At 40.3% G+C, this 21089-nt stretch overlaps 1 protein-coding gene across 1 annotated transcript in view; it reads left to right on the top strand.

The window, feature by feature from the left end:
* The first annotated feature begins 364 nt into the window (after positions 1 to 364).
* Positions 365 to 21089, top strand: part of ATP1B3 (ATPase Na+/K+ transporting subunit beta 3) — a 43269-nt gene continuing 22544 nt past the window's right edge. The window contains exon 1 of the mRNA XM_025881259.2: positions 365 to 715. Within this exon, the coding sequence (XP_025737044.1) occupies positions 607 to 715 (109 nt within the window). The 5' untranslated portion in view covers positions 365 to 606. The remainder of the gene's footprint in view (positions 716 to 21089) is intronic.

Raw genomic sequence — 21089 nt, 5'->3', positions numbered from 1 at the left:
GTCGTTTCCGCGTTCTCCGGTCCCGCGCCGCCTCAGGCAAGGAGCTGAGGGGCCGTGGGGCCCGGTTGCCCACAGCATCTCCCCAGACTCCTCCTCCTGAGAAACCTGCGGGTCAGGGACGCCCACCTTGGGCTTGTTATTATAAATTTGCTTATGAAGCCCTCATGATTTTTAGAGTTGCCATGTGTGGTTTCGGCTTCCTCTGACCAGGGGAGAGGGATCCCCGAGCGTCCCCCAGTCGGGCGGGGAGGCGCGGGGCGAGGGGGGCGGGGCGAGGCGGGGCCGCGGCCCTGGGCGGGGCGTCCTCGCCGAAACCGGCTGCGCCGGGCGGCGGGGGGGAGGCAGTGGCGGCGGCGGCGGCGCGGGCCGAGAGGCTCGCGGATTGGTTGCGGCGGGCGGAGACGTCAGGCTCCCGCGGCCCGAGCGGCCGCCGGGCTCGCGCGGCGCAGTAGGCTCGAGTGCGCACCGCAGCGAGGTGGTGTCTTCTGCTGTCCCGCTTTCCGCCGCCGTCGCCGGGCTGTGCCGCTTGAGCCGGGACGCGCCTCCGCGCTCCTCGCCGCCTCCACCCCCGCGGCCGCCGCTCCTCTCGCCGTCTGCACACACACCATGACGAAGAAAGAGAAGAAGTCCTTCAACCAGAGCCTAGCCGAGTGGAAGCTCTTCATCTACAACCCGACCACCGGAGAGTTCCTGGGACGCACCGCCAAGAGCTGGGGTGAGCGGGCGGCGGTTGGGCGCCGGGGCCGGCCGCGGTCCGAGGGCAGCCGGGCGGGGTCGGGTGGGAAAGGAAAGGCGGGAGATGGCTCCCCGCGCGGGGGCCGTAAGAGCAGCCACAGCCTCCGCCGCCCACAGCGGTTTTCGTCCGGGGCCGTCAGACTCTCGTATGGGCGGTGGCGGAGGAGGGGCAGCGCGGCCCCATTCATTTCTAGCGTGGCGGGCGGGCCGCCGCTCGCTCCCGAGGCAGCCGGGCCCGCAGGCAGCCCCTGCCGGGCCGCGCCAGTTCCTTCCTCCCGGCCGGGAGCGGAGCGCACGTGCTGCTCCGGCCTCCCGCCCCGAGCGGCGCCGGAGGCCGGGGACCCCTGCCCGGAGCCGAGCCCCGAGCGTGCGGGGGCCGAGCGCCGGGGCCTCCCTTTGTACGGAGCGCGCCGTCCGGGAGAGGCCCTGGCAGAGGCGGCCGGTGGCGCCCAGCGGTTCGGGGAAGCCAGACCCTGCCCCACGCCCGGGGAGAGGAAATTTCCACTCTCGCCGCTATCTTGTGACTCGTCCACGCTGCCACCCCGGTCGGAAGAGTGCGAGTGAGTGTTAAGTGTGTGGGTTGCATGAATGTGCCGCGCGGTGAGTTAATCACACAAGTACTTGGTACACGAAAATGCACTTGAATGTGGACAGTGAAAAGACCACCAAAAAGGTTGGTTCCTGCCTAATTCCTTTTTAATTACAGACGTTTTCTTCCTAGCAAATAGGCTTCTTTTGGGGAAAGTAAATCCCAGGTGGTACAATTTTTGTGCCTTCAAAGCGTGTGATGGTTGTGTATGTTAGTTTTTCTGTGTATGAGTTCTTTGTTTTAAAAAGAAATAGTTAAACTGTACACCAATGTAGTACTGCTTAGGGAGTCTCTCTTTTTTTTTTTCTTCCGAAAAATCGTACTAATGTCTGAAAAAGGACTAGGGCTTTTTTTTTCTTTCTTTCTTTCTCTTTTTTTTTTTTGCCTTTTGAAAAACATTTTGTTAGTGGGTCTTGACCTTTTTTTCTGGGTGAGTATAAATTTCTAGAGTGGGAGAACTATTTCGGCGCGACATCTTTAAGAGAAGCATGAAGAGAGTAAATTAGCTATGACTCAGAAAATAAACTGTTGCTACTGACTGAAATTGTCTCCTCCCGAATGGAAAGTCGGCTTAAGTCCTATCACAAGCTGAAAGGGGCCTTGGAGGTTTTTTAGCCCAACCCCCAGTTTAGAGATGAGAAAAATGAGATCTAGAGAGGTTGTGATTTTGCTTTGTGTAAAATTACATATTCCACAGAGCCAAGAAAAGAACCCGGTTGTCCTTTAATCCTAGTCCAGCGGTTTTATTATTTTACAGATGCCTTGCCTAACTAACACTCAAGATTTTTATTTAGATAGCTGTCTTTAGGGAACCCACTAATGTGAAGAGGAAATAAATTTGCATCCGGAGTTAAATGGGGAAAAAATGGTGCAGTTATTATTGCTTCTAGAATGTGCTACCTTTTTGCTGAAGGAATTTTTGAGTGGTGGAGAGGGATTAATGTTTGTAGACTACCTTCCTCAGTGCCTTCTCATTTCTAGTAAAAATTACCTTCATTTTTTGTTAGAATGACATTTCTTACTGCAGATAGTTCTTCTTATCTAACCTTTGTACTTATATGATGTTGAGGTTGAGATTTTATTTAATGCATTTATGTAAATAATGTGCACAAATGATCAAAGTGTAGTCGTTATATAAGTGGCTACAGTACTACAAGTAAGGTTGGGATTTATTTTAGAAGGATTAAGGCAAGACCTTTTTTCAAAATTGAAAATAAATGTTAACTCTTATCAACGAATAGTATATTTCTGAGTTTATTGGAATAGTAGTAAACAAGTGCAAAATGTCATAAATTATCCGCAATCCTATCCCAACGTAAGGGCATCTCTCCAAGGATATATGTGGGTGTGGTGTATAGAGGCTGAAGTCCATACTCAGCTCTCCAGGTTGTGTGCCCTCAAGCGTGGGGAGTCTGCCTGGAGAAAGGGGTATCTTGTTCTAATTTCAGAAAGGCACTGTATGGGCTAGCTGCCTGATCTCATCACTACAGAGATGTCCACTGTTAATATTTTGGTATATATCTGGGCAGACTTAAAACGGTATAATGTTAATTTTTTTTTAGACAAAAAGAAATAATACAGTAAGTGTTGCTTTATAGTGTTTTTTTTCTTTAACTTATTTTAGACAGAGCAGGGGGAGGGGCAGAGGGAGAGATTCTTTCAAGCAGACTCCCCTGATGAGCTTGGAGCCAGAAGCTGGGGCTCGACCCCAAGACCCTCGAGATCTTGACCCAAGCCAAAACCAAGAGTTGGTGGCCCAACTGACTGAGCCACCCAGGCACCCGTTAAGTGTTTGGGCACCTTCCCGTTTTAATAAAGATCTGTATCATCATTTTAGTGGCTGACTAATGTTCTATTGTATGGTTCCATGTACTACCATGATTTTTAAAAACAAACATGTTTATTAATATGTAGCTTATGTATGCATGGGAGATACCCAGGGAAATATGAGTAACTCCTGATTTTTTTTTTTTTAAACCAGTAATTTATTGTATGTACTGGTCTTTCCTCCCAGTCCCTTCAGCCTTAAGTGTGCAGATTTATTTCTTGAGATAAGTTTCTACTAGTGGAATTTCAAGGTCATGTATAATATGTGTACCCTTTACATTTTGGAAATGTTAGTTTTTTTGTTTTGTTTTGTTTTGTTTTAAGAAACTCATTTGCAAATTTTTTCCAGTTCCTTTTGAATTTAAATGTGGGGGGGTTACCTTTTTTTTTTTTTGACCTTGATAAAATTGCTGTATCTGCTGGTGTGTAGAAAAAAGCCTTCTCTACCCTAAGGATTGTATAAGGATATATTAAAAGCATACATTTGGCGGGGGAGGGGCATAGGGAGAGAGAGAATCTTAAGCAGGCTCCGTGCCCAGTGCAGAGTTTGGTGTGGGGCTCAATCCCACCACCCTGAGATCATGACCAGAGCCAAAAATCAACATTTGGACGTTTAACGGATAGCGACCCAGGCGCCCCTAAAAGCACACATTTAAAAAGTAGTTTTGCCATTTACACTTGGGATAAAGTGACAATACTGCTGGTCACACCACATTGCCTTACTTGAAATGGCTATGTAAAAGATTTTTTTTTCTTTTTTTTTTTTAAAGATTTTATTTATTTATTTGAGAGAGAGAGAATGAGAGCACGAGAGGTAAGAGGGTCAGAGGGAGAAGCAGACTCCCCGCTGAGAAGGGAGCCCGATGCGGGACTCCATCCCGGGACTCCAGGATCATGACCTGAGCCGAAGGCAGCTGCCTAACCAACTGAGCCACCCAGGCGCCCGATTTTTTTTTTTCTTTTAAGATTTTATTTCTTTAAGTAATCTCTATACCCAGCATGGGGCTCAAACCCATAACCCTGAGATCATGAGTTACATGCCCTGAGCCAGCTGGGCATCCCTGTATAAAAGATTTTGAGTAGCTTCTTGAATGTTTGGCGGTTTCCAAATCATTACATACATAAAATCACCTCATTTGATTTTCACAACAACCTTCTAAAATAAAGCACACTAAGTAGGTGATCAAAGTATACCTAGAGTTGGTTTCTTAGGCTGAACAGTAAGGATACATCAGGAGTAAGTAATTGCTGTGTATGAAAACACAGGACAAAGAAAATTTAGCATCTGGTGATTTACGCTGCAAATATTAAACCTAAATGCAATAAATATCATTAGAGTGAAAGATAGCTTAGAGATCCTCTACTGTTGTTTAAACTGTAATGGACCATGTGTTGCAACTAACATTTTTAAGAATAATGAAATAGAATAGTAAAAATACTATTTTATTCTACCTCATAAGTTTATTCTAAGGAAACATGCTCCATGAAGCTTTTCTGTATTTTGTATATACAGATACGCTGATGTAAAATGTGTTTCTTATTGTGGCTCACGGTCAAAAACTTGAAAGCCACTAATATAGCCCTGTGCCCTCATTTCATAGGTGAAAAAATTGAACTCATAGGTCTGATTTGTCAAAGTTTACTCAGCAATAGAATCCTTGGCCTTTAGACTACCTCCAAGGCCAGACCGTTTTTTGTTTTTGTTTTTTTTAACTGCTACAACTTGATGTCATTTAATGGAATCTGTTGTGGACTTCTTTGGAGTTCATTATCTTAAGGCTATCTGTCAGTAGATGCTTTATATTCATATAAACTTAAAACTTGAGTTGCTGATCTCCAAGCATAGGCAGGATTCTGGACCAAAACTATTAACACCTACATTTTGTTCATGTACCTTTTCTTTTATTATAGATCCATGAAGTGCCATTTTCTCAGTCAACCTGCTCCCATTCTGGGTCATGCCTCAGTAAATGCTCTGCCTTGGAGATCAGACTCCATCCTATCTTGGGTGTTTGACTGTAGGGGAGAAGGCAAGTGTGTTTATTTTCCCAGTATCACATAGTTTTGTAAGATGTTGTTCTTTGTCCTGTGGAGTGTGACATATTAAAAAGAAACTTTACAAAAATGTGCACTGTTGGGAAAGTAACAGGACTTGCCTTACCCTGTGTGCAGGCTGTAAATGAAGGTCAGTGGTGGGTGTGGCAGCGGCAGCAGCTGAGGCATACTGAGCCATCACCCAGCAGGAGACAGCACTTCCTGGACTGGTAGTGGAAGGGAGGGGACGGGGTAAGTGTGTGTGTGTTATGTTCTAGATGTTGTAATTTCGGTACTATGTGCTTTACTGTTGTTAAAGAGCAACCTTCCTCTACCCCCAAAGTAATTTGATTCTTTGAAAGTGACTTTCCAATTTATAGCTATAGAATTAGTTGTATTAAAAGAGGTTTAGGGGCGCCTGGGTTGGCTCAGTCATTAAGCGTCTGCCTTTGGCTCAGGTCATGATCCCAGGGTCCTGGGATCGAGCCCCACATCGGGCTCCCTGCTCCGTGGGAAGCCTGCTTCTCCCTCTCCCACTCCCCTTGCTTGTGTTCCCTCTCTCGCTGTCTCTCTCTCTCTCTCTCTCTCTCTCTCTCTCTGCCAAATAAATAAAATAAATCATTTAAAAAAAAAGTTTAAAAACCCTTCTGTCTTTAGTATCAATATTTCTGTGATTTGTCATGTTTGATTAAAGACCAGTCATTTAACACTGATTGTGTAATGGAAGGAGGAAAAAAAACTAACTCTGAAAGATTTATTGCATTGATTTTGAAGTAAAATCCTCTGTAATCTTTAGCCACTTAGAATAACCACTATTAACATTTTAATAGTCTTATTTCCTTTTTGTAAATAGATTTTTTTTTAGTGTATAAATAAAATTTTAAAATATACAGTTAGGTACCTAGTTTCACCAGTTAACATTTAAGGGGAATGGTTTTTATTCCTTTGCCACCTTAGAGGTTGATCTGTTGGGGGTAACCTTGACCCTCTCCATCACTTCTGTGGGGACTGTCCACAAATCCTGCTAGAATTTGCATTCTAGTGTCTTTTTTTTTTTTAAGATTTTATTTATTTATTTGAGAGAAAGAATGAGAGAGAGAGAGCACATGAGAGAGGGGAGGGTCGGAGGGAGAAGCAGACTCCCTGCTGAGCAGGGAGCCCAATGCGGGACTCGATCCCGGGACTCCAGGATCATGACCTGAGCCGAAGGCAGTTGCTTAACCAACTGAGCCACCCAGGCGCCCCGCATTCTAGAGTCTTTAGTTATTATCTCTATGTTGAGACTTCCAAATCTGCATCTGTAGTTACGGCTTTTTTATACTAATATAACCAACTGCCTGACAGCGATCTTCAATTGGATGTTTCATAGGACTATGAAGTGTTTCACACACCTCTTTGTGTAAATCTCCATTGCCCTCAGGGGCTCCTTAGGGTGACACACACACTCTTTATAATCTCGCTGACTTATTTCTCTCTTGTCATCTCTCTACCATTCTCTGACCCTTCTGGGCCTGGCTTCTGAGTCTCTCTTTCCTTCACCTTGGCCTGGGTACCTCAGATGTCAGCTTTGGTAGCCTGATCTCTGGTAAACGTCTTTGAACCCCTCTTTGCCTTAAGACTGTGTCAAGTGCTCCTGTGTATCCCATAATAGTTTTTTTCTATTACAGCATTTATGATTTTTTGTAGTAGTAGGTTTTTGCCTGTTTACTGGAATATAAGTTTCTTATTCACTCATCTTTGATTCCCTAACACTGAGCCTGTTGCTCAGCACTTAGTAGGAAGGTAATAAGAATAGATTGAATGAATGAGCACTATTATGAAATATTTCCATGTAATTAGTCTTTTTGCAACCTTTTTTTTTTTTTTTAAGATTTTATTTATTTATTTGGCAGAGCACAAGCAGGGGGAGCGGCAGGCAGAGGCAGAGGGAGAGGGGGAGGGAGAAGCAGGCTCCCCGCTGATCAGAGAGCCCAGTGTGGGGCTCAATCCCAGGACCCTGGGATCATGACCTGAGCTGAAGGTAGACACTTAACCAACTGAGCCACCCAGGTGCCCCATTTTTGCAACATTTTAAAAAATGTCTTTGATGGTATTTGTGTATCATAGTATACAGTTCCCCAGTGTTTGGGCATCCTACACCCCCCCCCCTGCTTTTTTATAGCACTGAATTTTCAGAGAAGTTCAGTGTTCAGACGAAGCTTCCACTTAACTTTCTCTTTGGAGATTCAGCTGAGTTTGTGACATGCCTGAGCGGTGCATCTGATTAGGATAACAGAAACAGTTTTCCAGATCTCCTGCTTTCTGCTTTATTTCTCTATTCAGCTTATACTGCTCTTTTGAGACCTGCATGAAGGTTTGTTTTGTTTTGAGTTCTCTCAAATTTAATGGGCATTTATTTAACAGTGTCATTCTCTGCCCTGCAGGGTGCTTTACTATTTCTGAAAAGAATTCTTTAACTTAGCAGCCTCCCACATATCTGTTTAAACTTCGTAACTGAGTTGTTTGTAGACTGGCTCTTATTTGTGACTTCTGCCTAGTATTATGTTAATGCCTTGGGTAAGGTATGACTTTGGGACTGACCCACATCCAGGACATATGGTACTTCCCTTTGGCAGGTTCTGGCCTGTAAATAGTGGCCCTTTATGTACCCTTACCACCACCACTCACCGCCCAATACCTCTCTAATAATTTCTTTTCTGATTCTTTCCTGTTTTTCTTTGTTTCATTTCCTAAATGTGTATTTCCCAGCTGCTATCTTTGGCCTTGTTTTCTCCTCCTCTTCTTCCCGGGCAATCTCATAAAACAATTGCAAAGATCACTCACACATTTTACTTCTTGGTTAACACCTCTCTGATTTAGTTGCTTCCTGCATATCTCATAAACCTGAGAGGAAGAGGCTTGGATGTCTTGAGTAGCTCTGTTACTAAATTGCCTTATATATCTCCTGGCAAACAGCTTTATTCCCCCTTCCTCTACTGAAGTTCTGAGTTGCTCCTGTAATTGCAATTTTTGAAAACAGGGGTCACTGTCTTTTCTGTCATTTGGGCTCTAAACCTGGCCAGATCATGTCAGTTCTACTTCTGTAACATTCTTAAATCTGTGACCCACACCCTCATTGTCACTACTACAGTTAATCAGGAATTAATTTTCTCTGCCCTACTCCTGCCCTGCCCCCCCACCATATCTTATGAAAACCCACATTCAGAGGGAGCTCAGGGTGCTCACTTTTCATAGCTTCATGATAACTAACCATCTGTTTCAAATTTCATAGTTCTTAACACTCCCGTCAACCCTGGCCCCGCTGTATCAGGGTCTGGTAGTGCCTTTTCTTATAAATTCTCTGATTAAAAACTTAAAGCACCAGATGAAGAGCTTTTGTGACTTTTCCATAGTTGTTCCAAGTTCAGATAGACCACTGGCTTTCCAATTTTTACCTGCTGCTTAAAAAAAAAAAAAAAAAGTTGTAGAGTTACTGACTTTGGGGAAGGTGAACTTTATCTCTGAGGCATTCCCAGAGGGAATTCCCAGGAATCATTGTGACCTAAACCAGTGTAACTTCACTGCTATCAGGTTGTTTTTAAGGCTACAGCTTTGATTGTGCTACTTCCCATACCCCAAAATTGTATTTGGATCCCCACTGCTTTCAGAAGTTTTAAATAATTTCCAAACAGCCTGGCAGTCCAGGCTTATTACATACTGGCTTAAAACTAAGTTTCTAGTCTTACCTGTCGTTTCCCACCTTATTCCCATATACCACATGTCATAGCCAAAATGGGTATATCTGGAATGCTCTGCTCATTCCCTCCCCCATACCCTTCTTCTCTGCATTAAGAATTCTTCCCTACTTCGAGACCTAGCTTTGAGTGTCAGCTGTCATAAGTGTTCTCTGATATGCCCGGGTGAAAATAATACCACATTTATCTCCTATAACACCTAAAACTTTGTATCCTAGGTTATGGTTGTTTATATACATTGCTCCTACTAACTAGATGTTCTCACAAATCAGAATTTACATTTGCATATGCCTGTAGCATCTAACACATAGTAGGAACACTTTTTTGGGGGGGTGCACAAATTGTCATTTAATCAGTTTCAGCTTGTGATTCACGTATTCCTTGGGCTAAAGGTGAGAGTATTGTGGGTTGGTTAGTATAGCTCCACACAGGAAGTCTTACTTGTGGAGGTACTTGTATGTAAAGGCATAATTCCCCTTATCTTGCCATGATTCTGCCCCACTAAACTAATTCATTTTGAAGTTTCCAGATAGGGCACCACAGCAAAAGTGAGCCTGTGGGCGTGTGTGTGTGTGTATAATTTTTTTTACTTCATGAATCGTAGAAGTATACCAATATCCTGAGATGACCAAAGACTTACTCAGAATATAGACCTAATTTCTAGTTCCACACATCAGCTAAGCTTAGATAACTCATTTAAAATCTCTTGGTTTTAGTTTCTTCTGTAGGAGAAAAGTTGCAGATGATGGTTTCTAAATGTCACTTTGAAATGAAAAAAAAAAAGTATATAAATGTTTTAGAACAGCAGGTAGCAAGCTTTTTCTTTAAGGGACCAGATAATACTTTAGGCTTTGCCAGCCATCTGGTGTCTGTTGCAACTACTCAACTCAGCTGTTGTAGCTTGAAAGTGGCAATAGACAATTAGTAAACTAATGGACCTAGCTATGTTTCAGTATTTTATTTACAAAAACACAGGCAGCTACTGTGCTTTGCTGACCTCTTTAGAAGTTAGTGTCAGTGTAGGCTGACTCAAGAAATCTGAACTGGTCTTAAATGAGATGTAGACTCTTGGCTTTGTTCTTTTCAAATAATGGAAGTAACACTACTTGAATTTTTACAGTACAGATGTGTGAATAAACAGTAAGTCCATTGTTCTCTTCAGCTTTTAATGATTTTTAAAATGTAATTCATGGTATATCCACTTTGGAGAAAGGTCTGGCAGTTTTTTATAAAAGTAAATATATACCTACCCCATGACCCAGCAGTTCTACACCCAAGAGAAATGAAAACATACATTCACAAAAATACTTGTACAGCAATAGTCATAGTAGCTCCAACTGGAAACAGCCGAGGCGTCCATCAGCAGGAGAATAGGTAAACAAACTGGTATGTCCAAACAGCAGAATACTACTCAGCAGTAAAAAGGAATGGACAATGAATGCACAGAATATGGATGAATTTCACAAATTAGGCTGAGCAGGAAAGAAGCTTTACCTAAGAGAATACATACAATATGATTTCATTTATATGAATTCTAAAGCAAGCAACACTTAACAGTGCTGGAAAAAAGCCCAGAATGGTATTTGCCTCTAAGGCGGTGGTCATGGGGATTGGGAAGGGGCACCAGAGAGCTTGGTAGGGTGGTGTAATGTTAACGTCTCTTGCTGGGTGCTTAGATCATATAGAATGCATTTATCAAAACCCTTTTTTAAGTTTTTAAATTTTAGTTAACATACTGTAAATATCTCAGGTGTACAGTACAGTGATTCAACACTTCCATACAACACCAGTGCTCATCACAAGTGCACTCTTCAATCCTCATCACCTGTTTCACTCATCATCCCCTCCACCACCTCGCTGCTGGTAACCATCAGTTTGTTCCCTGTAGTTAAGTTTGGTATGTCTTTCTCTTTATTCCCTATGCTCCTTTGTTTTGTTTCTTAAATTCCACATAATGAGTGAGATCATACGGTATGTTGTCTTTGACTGACTTAATTTGCTTAGCATAATACTCTAGCTCCATCCATGTCATTGCAAATAGCAAGATTTCATTCTTTTTTATGCTGAGTAATATGCCAGAGAGAGAGAGAGTGGGGGGGGGAGAGAGAGAGAGAGAGAGAGAGAGAGAGAGAGTGTGTGTGTGTGTGTGTGTGTGTGTGTGTGTGTGTCTATGTGTATGCATGGACATACCACATCTTTTTTTTTTAAGATTTTATTTATTTAATAGAGAGACAGTGAGAGAGGGAACACAAGCAGGGGGAGTGGGAGAAGGAGAAACAGGCTTCCTGCTGAGCAGAGAGCCCGATGAAGGGCTCGATCCTAGGACCCTGGGATCATGACCTGAGCCGAAGGCAGTCACTAACCAACTGAGCCACCCAGGCGCCCCCATACCACATCTTCTTTATCCATTCAGCAATTGATGGACACTTGGGCTGTTTCCATGATTTGGCTGTTGTGGATAAACATCAGAGTGCATGTATCCCTTTGAATTAGTACTTTTGTATTCTTCGGGTAAATACCTAGTAGTGTGATTGCTGGATTATAGGGTAGTTCTGTTTGTTTTTTGTTTTTTTTTTAAGATTTTATTTGTAAGTAATCTCTATGCCCAGCAATGTGGAGCTCGAACTCACAACCTTGAGATCAGGAGTCACATGGGGCCCTGGTAGTTCTGTTTTTGTTTCTTTGAGGAACCTCCACACTGTTTTCCAGAGTGGCTGCACCAGTTTGCATTCCCACCAACAGTGTGAGGGTTCTCCTTTCTCCACATCCTCACCAGCACCTCTTGTTTTTGGTGTTGATTTTAGCCATTCTGACAGATGTGAGGTGATGTTTCATTGTAGTTTCGATTTGTATTTCCCTGATAAGTGATGTTGAGCATCTTTTCATGTCTGTTGGCCATGTGTATGTCATCAATGGAAAAATGTCTATTCATGTCTTTTGCCCATTTTTTTTAATTGGATTACTCATTTTTTTGGGTGTGATTGTCGAAACCCATCTGGTACATTAGAGGTTTGTGTATTTCATTGAATGTCATTGTTTTTTCCTGATTTCCTTTCGTTAATATGCATGATGAAGTAGGGGTGAAGTATACATACAGACATCTGGAACTTGAAATGCTTTTAAAAAATAAATGGTGAATAGATACGAGATATAGTAGAATGTTGACTGTAGAATCTAGGTGTGTTGATGGATGTTCATTGACGGTTAACCTTTCTGTGTATATATAACATTGCCAACTGAATATTAGAGAAAAAGAAGACATTTAAAAAAAATACTTATTTGAGAGGAAGTCCATGAGTTGGGGAGGAGCAGAGGGATGGGGACAAGCGAACTCCATGCTGAAGCTCACGACCCTGAGATCACAACCTGAGCCGAAATCAGGAGTCAGATGCTCAACCCACTGAGCCACCCAGGCGCCCCGAGAATGCATGAATACATTTATGTTTCTCTTGATTGTCTTCCAATTGTGGAGTCTTTCCTATAGAAAATGATTGTTTATCAGTTTTCTTACCAATTTATATATATGTATATGTCTATTCTTATGTGTGTGGGGGGGTATATATGGAATATGTAGGAATAAGTAATTTTCCACTTTTACATGAGTAATAGGAAGAATGTATGTTCTAAAACTTGCTTTGCCCCCATTAATGTGTCCTGTGTTTCCATGTCGGTATGTATTTATCTCATTCCTTTGAATCATTACATAATCCATAGTGTAGAGCTATGTATCCAAGAGAGATATATATATATATAGTTGTTATGAATATTCAGATTGTTTCTAATTTTTCTTTTAAAAATTGCTGTATGTGCCACTGTTTATCTAGGGTAGGTAACTGAGAAATGGAATTACCTCTTTATAGTATATATTTATTTTTATATTAATCGACTGTTCTCCTTTATATAATAGACCGAACCAATTTATACTCCCACCAGCAGTGGATAAAAGTACTGGTTTCCCTTCGACTTTCTGAGCAATGGGATATTATCACCCTTTAAAATTTTTTGCCAGTTTGATGGGATTCTGATATCTGGGTGGTTTAATTTGCAGTATCTGGTAACTGCAACTGAGCATATTTTTGTTTGCTCAGTTTCTGTTTTTTTTTTTTTTTTTACGGTCAATCTCTTTGCTCTCTTGTCTCAATTCTTTTATTTAAAAATATTTGTTTTAAATTTAACAGTCTTTTAATGGGCTGTTCCTAATCACTTAACCCAAAATATATTGAATAATCCATTATTTCCTCACTGATTTGAAATGCCAACTTTCTTACATGTAAAACTTCATCTTATGGATCTTGGATTTTGTTATCTACATATCTGTTCTTGTGTCATTCTCACAAATTTCACACATGTAAGCTCTCTGTGAGCGTTTGTAAAATAAAATACATGTGTGAAATTGTGTGGATACTGTCTGTCCAGTTTTGGTATCATATATGCTCGCCTTATAAAAACCATTTAGGTAACTTACGGAGCATACTAAAAGGATAGTTGGTAGAAAAAGTCTATTCTTTGAAAACTGGGAGAACCAACTAAAGCCATTTGGACATGGTATGTGTTTTAGGGGTAGAGCTCTGTTTATATTTTGTAAAAATTTCTGATTTGGAAATGTTTATTTTCCTAAAAAAATCATATATTTCATCTATTCTCAGGTTTGCTAATTGAAACTGGTTTTATTGATCAAATAAATATTTTTGCATTTGTTTCTATTTAATCTTAAATCTCCCACTTTCCTTGAATTTATTTTAGTCTTGAATTAAAAAGCTGGCTCCTTTTTGTTAATCTTACCTGCTTTTTAGTGAATGAATCTAAGGATTTTCCTTTGCTTCTGCTCTGACTACATTATTGTTTTTGAGTTTTGGATATTTCAGGTTTCATTGTCTTTTTAATCCAAGGATTATTTAGAAGTCTATTTTCTAAATTTTTGTTCTAATTTGTAATATTTACTTTGGTTTTAGAGAATGTAGCCTTGATTTTTTTTTTTTAAGATTTTTAAAAGTTTTTAACTTTTGTTTTTGTGTTTTTTTAACTTAAGTCATGGTCCCTTTAGGGACAGTGTTCCAAGTTTGTAAAGAGTGTATTTCCTGGTGACTACAGAAGTTCTACATGTATTAGGTAACTGTTAGTTGTGTTTTAAAAATACTTACTGGGTGGCTCAGTCGGTTAAGTGTCTGCTCAGGTCATGATCTCAGGGTCCTGGGATTGAGGGCCCCCCTCGTGTGCACGTGCGCTCTCTCTCCCCAAATAAGTAAATCTTAAAAAAAAATACGTTTTGTTATTATTTACTTCATCTATGGATTTCTGAGAGAGGTATGTTAAAATCTGTATATGTGATTGTGGTAATTTTGTAATTTTGTTTTTGCTTTACATATTTTAAGCCATTTAGCATCACAAGGTTCATGGCTATTATGCTGTATCTTCTTGGTGTATTTTTATTAATATGAAACATGTTTGTTCTCTTAATGCTTTTTGACTTTGAATTCTAGTTTGCTTAGATTAATGATGTCACATCTATATTTCTTTTTGTTAGCCAAGACCCACTTTGTTTTCCACCATCATGTGTTATAATTTTAGGTTTTCTTCTATAAATAGCAGTCAGTGGATTTTTTTAACCCACCTTGAGAGTGTCTTTTATTTGACTACTGTGAAATTATTCTTGTCATATTATTTTTGGGATTTTAATTTGTTATTAAATTTAAACAAATTAAAATTTTTAACTTTATATAAAATACAAACTAATATAGTGACAAAAGGAGATCATTGGCTGCCTGGTGAATGATGTGTGGATTGCAAAGGGGCACAAGGACTCTGGGAAGTGATAGAAATATTTTGTATCTGTAGCGTAGTGGTGGTTTCGCAGATTATGCAGCTGTCAAAGACTCTGTGGGATTGTGCAGTTGAAATTAATAAAAGTTATTATGTGTAAATTATTCCTCAGACTGATAAGGAAAAGAAATTAAAATCAACACTTGATGTTGCCAGTAAGTCTTACTGGTTTCTTTGCTTACCATTGCTTTATATATTTTTCCTCTGTCTCTTCTTAAAGGAAACTTTAAAAAATGGCAATATACAATTACGTTAACTTGTTTTGGAATTTGGTCTATGATTGTCTTTTTTTGAAATTAGATATAAGTTCTTCAAAAAAAAAAAGAAGACACTGTAGCTAAAACTCAGATCCTCCTTGACCACATCCTCAGTTCCAATCCTGATCCCTTCTTATGCAGAGGTAACCACCATTTATAAATTTGATTTGTAAGTCTCTAGTCCATTAACAAACACTCTTTTATGTATATTTATAGAAATGTAACTCTTTTGAGTGTTTTAAATTTAACTATGTGGTATATATCATTCTGAGGTAACTTTTTTCCACTTGAGGTTTTTGAAATCTGTTTCATTCCTTTTTTAACTACTGTTTATAGTTTTCCATTACGTATTATGTTTTATTTCTTTGCTTTGTTTGAGGACACTTACATTGTTAACAATTTTTTGCTATTGCTCTTCAGTTTTTTTGTATTGCATAACCAATTCTTTCAGTTAGGATTTGAGGCTAGTAAGTTTTCTGAGTCTTTGTATGCCTGGAGATGTCCTTTTGTTTATTTAATTGATTGATCTTTTAGTTTACAATAATTTTTCCTCAATTTGGAATAGATTTCATTTTTTGCCAGTGAGATATCTGTCAGATATAGTTCTCTGCCATCCTTTTAGAAGCATTAAGAAATTTTCTCTTTATGTTTGGTGTTCTGAAACTTTACCTGTGTCTGGGTATTGGATGTTTTCCAGTATTTTTCAGTCTTTTCCAATCTAGACACAAAATTTGTTACTTCTTTGAACATTCTTTCCCTTCTTCTCTTTTCTGATGGCATTTCTTTTAGATTTGTTGATGATATTCTGGTTCTGTCCCCCATGTCTCAATAATTTCCATATATTCCCTCCCTCTTTTTGCCCAATGTTACAAAAAAATCTTCGTTTGAGCTTTTAGCTCACTGAATTTTTCTTTAGCTGGCCAATTCATTAGGTTAGCCTTTCTCCTAAGTTTTTGTTTTTTTAAACCGCCTTATTGAAGTATAATAACAAACAGTAGGCTGCACATATTTAAAGTGCACAACTTGAGTTTTGACATACACTCACATACACGCATATATACATATTACACTCGTGAAGCTATCACTAATCAAAATAATGAACATAGTCATTACTCCCCAAATTTCCTCTTGCCCCTTTGTAATCAGTCCTCTCTCCCTATCTCCCCAGTCTCCAAGTAGAAATAGACCTGCTTTTTGACACTTCAGTTTGTATTTTCTAAATTCTAAATACACAGAAATGTAGTGTGTACTTTTTTGGGGTGGGCAAGGAGGGGCTGACTTCTTTCATTTAGTGTAATTATTTTTGAGAAATAGTTCAGGAATAGTATCCCACTGTATGGCTATACCAGAATTTACTTATTAATTCATCTGTTGATGTGCATATCGATTGTTTGTACTTTTTAGTAATTACAAATAAAGCTCCTATGAATATTCATATACCTTACCCTCTGTGAACATGTGCTTTTATTTTTCTTGGTTAAATATCTAGGAATGGATTAGCTGGGTCCTATTGTAGGTGTTTGTGGCTAACTTTTCAAAAAATTGTCAAACTGTTTCTTTGTTTCTTTTTAAAGATTTTATTTATTTATTTGACAGAGAGAGACACAGTGAGAGAGGGAACACAAGCAGGGCGAGTGGGAGAGGGAGAAAGCAGGCTTCCCGCGGAGCGGGGAGCCCGATGCGGGGCTCGATCCCAGGACCCTGGGATCATGACCTGAGCCGAAGGCGTCTTAATGACTGAGCCACCCAGGAGCCCCCAAACTGATTTCTAAAATAGGGCTTTCTTTCTCTCTCTTTTTTTGTTGTTGTTTTTGTTTATTCCCACCAGCAGTGTATAAGAGTTCAGTTGTTCCACTGCTGGGCCATCACTTGGTATTGTCAGTCCCTAGGTTTTCTAGCATTTTGGTGAGCCTGTGGTGGCAGCTAATTGTGGTTTTTATTTGCCCTTCCCAGATAACTAGTTATTGAGCACCTTTTCATGAGCTTATTATTTGCAGTCCTTTAAATCTTTGAAGTTTTTGTTGTGGGCGCCTGAGTGGCTGAATCGTTAAGCGTCTGAGCCTTCTGCTCAGGTCATGATCCCAGGGTCCTGGGATCGAGCCCCGCATCGGGCTCCCTGCTCCGCGGAGGCCTGCTTCTCCCTCTCCCACTCCCCCTGCTTGTGTTCCCTCTCTTGCTGTCTCTGTCAAGTAAATAAATAAAATCTTTTAAAAAATTTTTTGTTTTGTTTTAAGAGTTCTTTACATATGCTAAAGGCAGGTAAGTCCTTTGTTAGTTACATGTTTTGTAAATATTTTCTCCTGGTCTTTGGGTTGCTTTTTTATTTTCTTACGTGTCTGGATTTTTCTTTAGAATTTAACTCTTCTCCAGTTCAGCTTATCTAATGAGTTTTTTATTTTAATAATCAGGATATGAAATCTGATTTTTTAAAAATTGCCCTTTCACCTTCTCCTCTGTATTTTAAATATATTTATGCTTTTTTCCTTCTTGCTCTATTTGCACCCACTTCTGGGTATTAGTTACTGTCTTTGTTGAGCTTGATACTTTATCAGATTAGTTTTTTCTCAAATATTTGGTGATTATTGGTTCTCTGCTCCTCCTCTTTGTTTCTGGTTACAGGAATCTGGGATGTAGGTAGCATATGCCAGCCAAGAGCTAGTCTAGGTATGGGGACTCTCTACTCCTTTACGTTTTCACCAACCTACCCAGGGCATTGCCAAGTTTTTTAGCCCAAGCATCCACTCCCTGCTGCCACTTCAAAGTAGATGATGTTGCTACTGTTAGTAGTTGCTTGACACCAGGGGCAAGTGTACATTGCGGGGTAGGAGCAAAGTTACACTCAATGTGGCTGATCCTGCTATGGAGTCCTCTAGTCATCTGGTCTTTGACTCAGAGCTCCCTCCTCTTCTCCTTCCTTGGTGGGCCAACTCACTTATTTCTGGGAAGCCTTCTCTGATGAAATCCCTTTTCTTCCTCTTCCTGCTAGAGACGCTTCATTCTTTCTTTGTCTTTTTTTTTTTTTTTTTTTACCCTAGCACTTGATGTCTGTAATTCTTTGTTTATACATCTGTCACTTGCGATAACTGAACTCTAGGAGAGAAGGAACAGATCTTACTCTGTAAATTTCTATCACCTGGAGCAACGTAGAATGCTTGAATGATATTTTTCAGACAATGGAGTTTAGATTATAAAAGGTAACAAATTGGGGCATCTGGCCGGCTCAGAGCATTCAACTCTTGATCTCAGGGTTGTAAGTTTGAGCCCCACACTGAGTGTAGCGATTATTTAAAATTAAAATCTTAAAAAAAATGTAAAAAAGATGACAACTTGAGGCTGCCAGGGAGAGCAGGCCAGGTAAAGGTACCACATTGGAGAGGTACTGATCTGAATGTCACTCTTACTAGTAGGCTAATCTTAGGCAGGTTATTTAGTCTTCTTTAATTATTTTAATAAACGTATAAAATACAAATGCATGTGTATATGTACATATTTTTATTATAAAAAGAGTACATGCTGATTAGTTTTAGAAGACTTTAATAAAAAAAGATTTTATTTGAGAGAGAGAGAGAGAGAGAGAGAAAACACAAGCAGGGAGGAGGGGCAGAGGGAAAGGGAGCCGACACCTTGCTGAACAGGGAGCCAGATGCGGGGCTCAATCCCAGGACCCTGGGATCATGACCTGAGCCGAAGGCAGACGCTTAACTGACTGAGCCACCCAGGCGCCTGGAAAACCCACCCTTTCAGTGGGGAATTTTTTTTTTTTTAAGCCAGGCCAGAAGCGCCGGAACAAATGATTTTTTAAATAGGTGGTACTGGGACAACCGATATCTACATGCAAAACAATGAAGTTGGACCCCTTCCTCATGCCATACATAAAAATGAACTCAGGGCGCCTGGGTGGCTCAGTCCATTAAGTGTCTGACTCCTGATTTCATCTCAGGCCATGATCTCATGGTTGTGGGATCAAGCCCCATGTCAGGCTCCACGCTCAGGATGGAGTCTGCTTGAGATTCTCTCTCTCCCTCTCCTGCTGCCCCCCCGCCCCCGCCATCCCTGCTCACATGCACTTCTTTCAAAATAAATAAAATCTTTTTAAAAAATGAACTTGGGGCACCTAGGTGGCTCAGTCAGGTCTTGATCTCTCAGGGTCATGAGTTCAAACACCATGTAATTAATTAATATTTTAAAAATTTAAAATTTTTTTTACAAAATTGAACTCAAAATAGATTGAAGACCCAAACATTAGAGCTAAAACTATAAAATTCTTAGAAGAGAACAGATGCACGTCTTCATGATTTTGGATTAGGCAATGGTGTTTAAGTATGACACCAACAACACAAACAACCAAAGAAAAAAATAGATAACTTGGACTAGTCAAGGTTAAGAACTTTTCTGCCTTAAAGGGACCCTATCATGAAAGCAAAAAGATTCCAGAGAATTGGAGTAAACAATTCTATATCTGAATAGAGGCTTGTATCCTTAATATATTTTAAGAAAACCTCTTAGAACTTAAATTAAAAGACAATTTAAAAATGGGTCCAGGATCTTAACAGACAGTTCTCCAAAGATACAAATGGCCCAGAAGCTCATGAAAAGATGCTCAACATCATTAGCCGTTAGGGAAATGCAAATTAAAGCCACATTGAGATACTACTTCACACCCACTAGGATGGCTGTATAAAAAGACAAAAACTGTTGATAAGAATATGGAGAAATTGGAACCCTGCTGGTGAGAATGTAGAATGGTACAGCTGCCTTGGAAAACAGTCTGGTACTTATTCTAAGTTACTATAAGACCTGGCAATTCCCCTTATAGGTGAAGGGAATGTGAATTAACCTCAATAAAAAGTAAACTTTAAAAATACAAATATATCAAAAAAGTAAAAAATACAGATATACAAAGGATTTTAAACTTGTACTTGTCCATAGGATTTTTTTTTTTTTTAATTAGACCTCTCTTTTAAACTGTGAACAGAATGCTAATTTATTTACCAAGGGGATGCAGTTTCTAGTCATTAGAATTCTGAGGAGGGGCACAGTCCTTTAGTATTTAGGTACCATCAAGTAACTAAGAAGTTCACAAAAGTTAGGGAATCAGATCACAGGGTCTTAAAGTGTGTTGAGTGGATATGTATGTTCAGGCCTCGATGAAGCTTAGTAACTCCCCATGTGTCCAGATTATGTGTCCTGGCATTATATAATAAAGAATTTGTAAAAAAAAAAAAAAATTATTTGTATGGTCTTTGTCCCAGGTGCCTGGCACAGAGGTTCTAAAAACCATTGGAATTTCCTGATGGGAGTATCTATATTATGCTAATGGAGTGACTCATGGTAGGCCCTTCCAATAGCTTCCCTGGTCCTTAGAAAAACCAGTCATGTGATTAGAGGGCTGGGACTTTGAACTAGCCTGACCTTTAGGGAGGGAAGAGAAGGGGGCTCGAGACTGGGTTTAATCACATGGCCAGTGACTTAATCATACCCACATACTGAAACTCCAGTAAAAACTCTAGACACTGAAACTTAATGGAGCTTCCAGGTTGGGGAACACATTAATGTACTGGGAGGGTGATGTTCCCTCATTCCACGAGGATATGGCATAAAAAAACTGCATTCCCTCCCAGACTCCACCCTGTATGTGTGTGTGTCGTTTATAACAAAACTGTAATCTTAAGTGTAGCCCTAAGTTCTGAGTCATTCTAGCAAATTCTCAAACCTGAAGGAGTATTGCAGGCCTCCCAGATTGGTAGCCAGTTGGTTTAGAAGTTCAGGTGACATCTGAAGCGAGGGCGTTCTTGTGGAGGGCCATGCCCTGAGTTAGTGGAGTCTGTGCTACTCTGGGTGGTTGGTGCCAGAACCGGATTGATTGTTGGACACTTGGTTGGGGTTGAAACAAAGTGACTGGTCAGGACCCATATTTCCGTCCCTGAATGACATGGAGTAAACCTTGGCCAGATTTTTTGCTGCTTAGTTTCTATTATAGACTCCACATTAACAAACCTCATTTGTGAAAATGTTTTTTGAGAGTAAAGCGTAATTGATTAGGTTAAGATTTAAACCTTAAATTTAGCCTTAAAGCCGAGTTGCAGTATCATT

Source organism: Callorhinus ursinus, unplaced genomic scaffold (genome assembly GCF_003265705.2).
Source record: "Callorhinus ursinus isolate GAN/ISIS: 27379988/994484 unplaced genomic scaffold, GSC_fseal_2.0 scaffold1, whole genome shotgun sequence".
In the NCBI taxonomy this organism is placed as follows: domain Eukaryota; kingdom Metazoa; phylum Chordata; class Mammalia; order Carnivora; family Otariidae; genus Callorhinus; species Callorhinus ursinus.
This window is presented reverse-complemented; position numbering and strand designations above follow the sequence as displayed.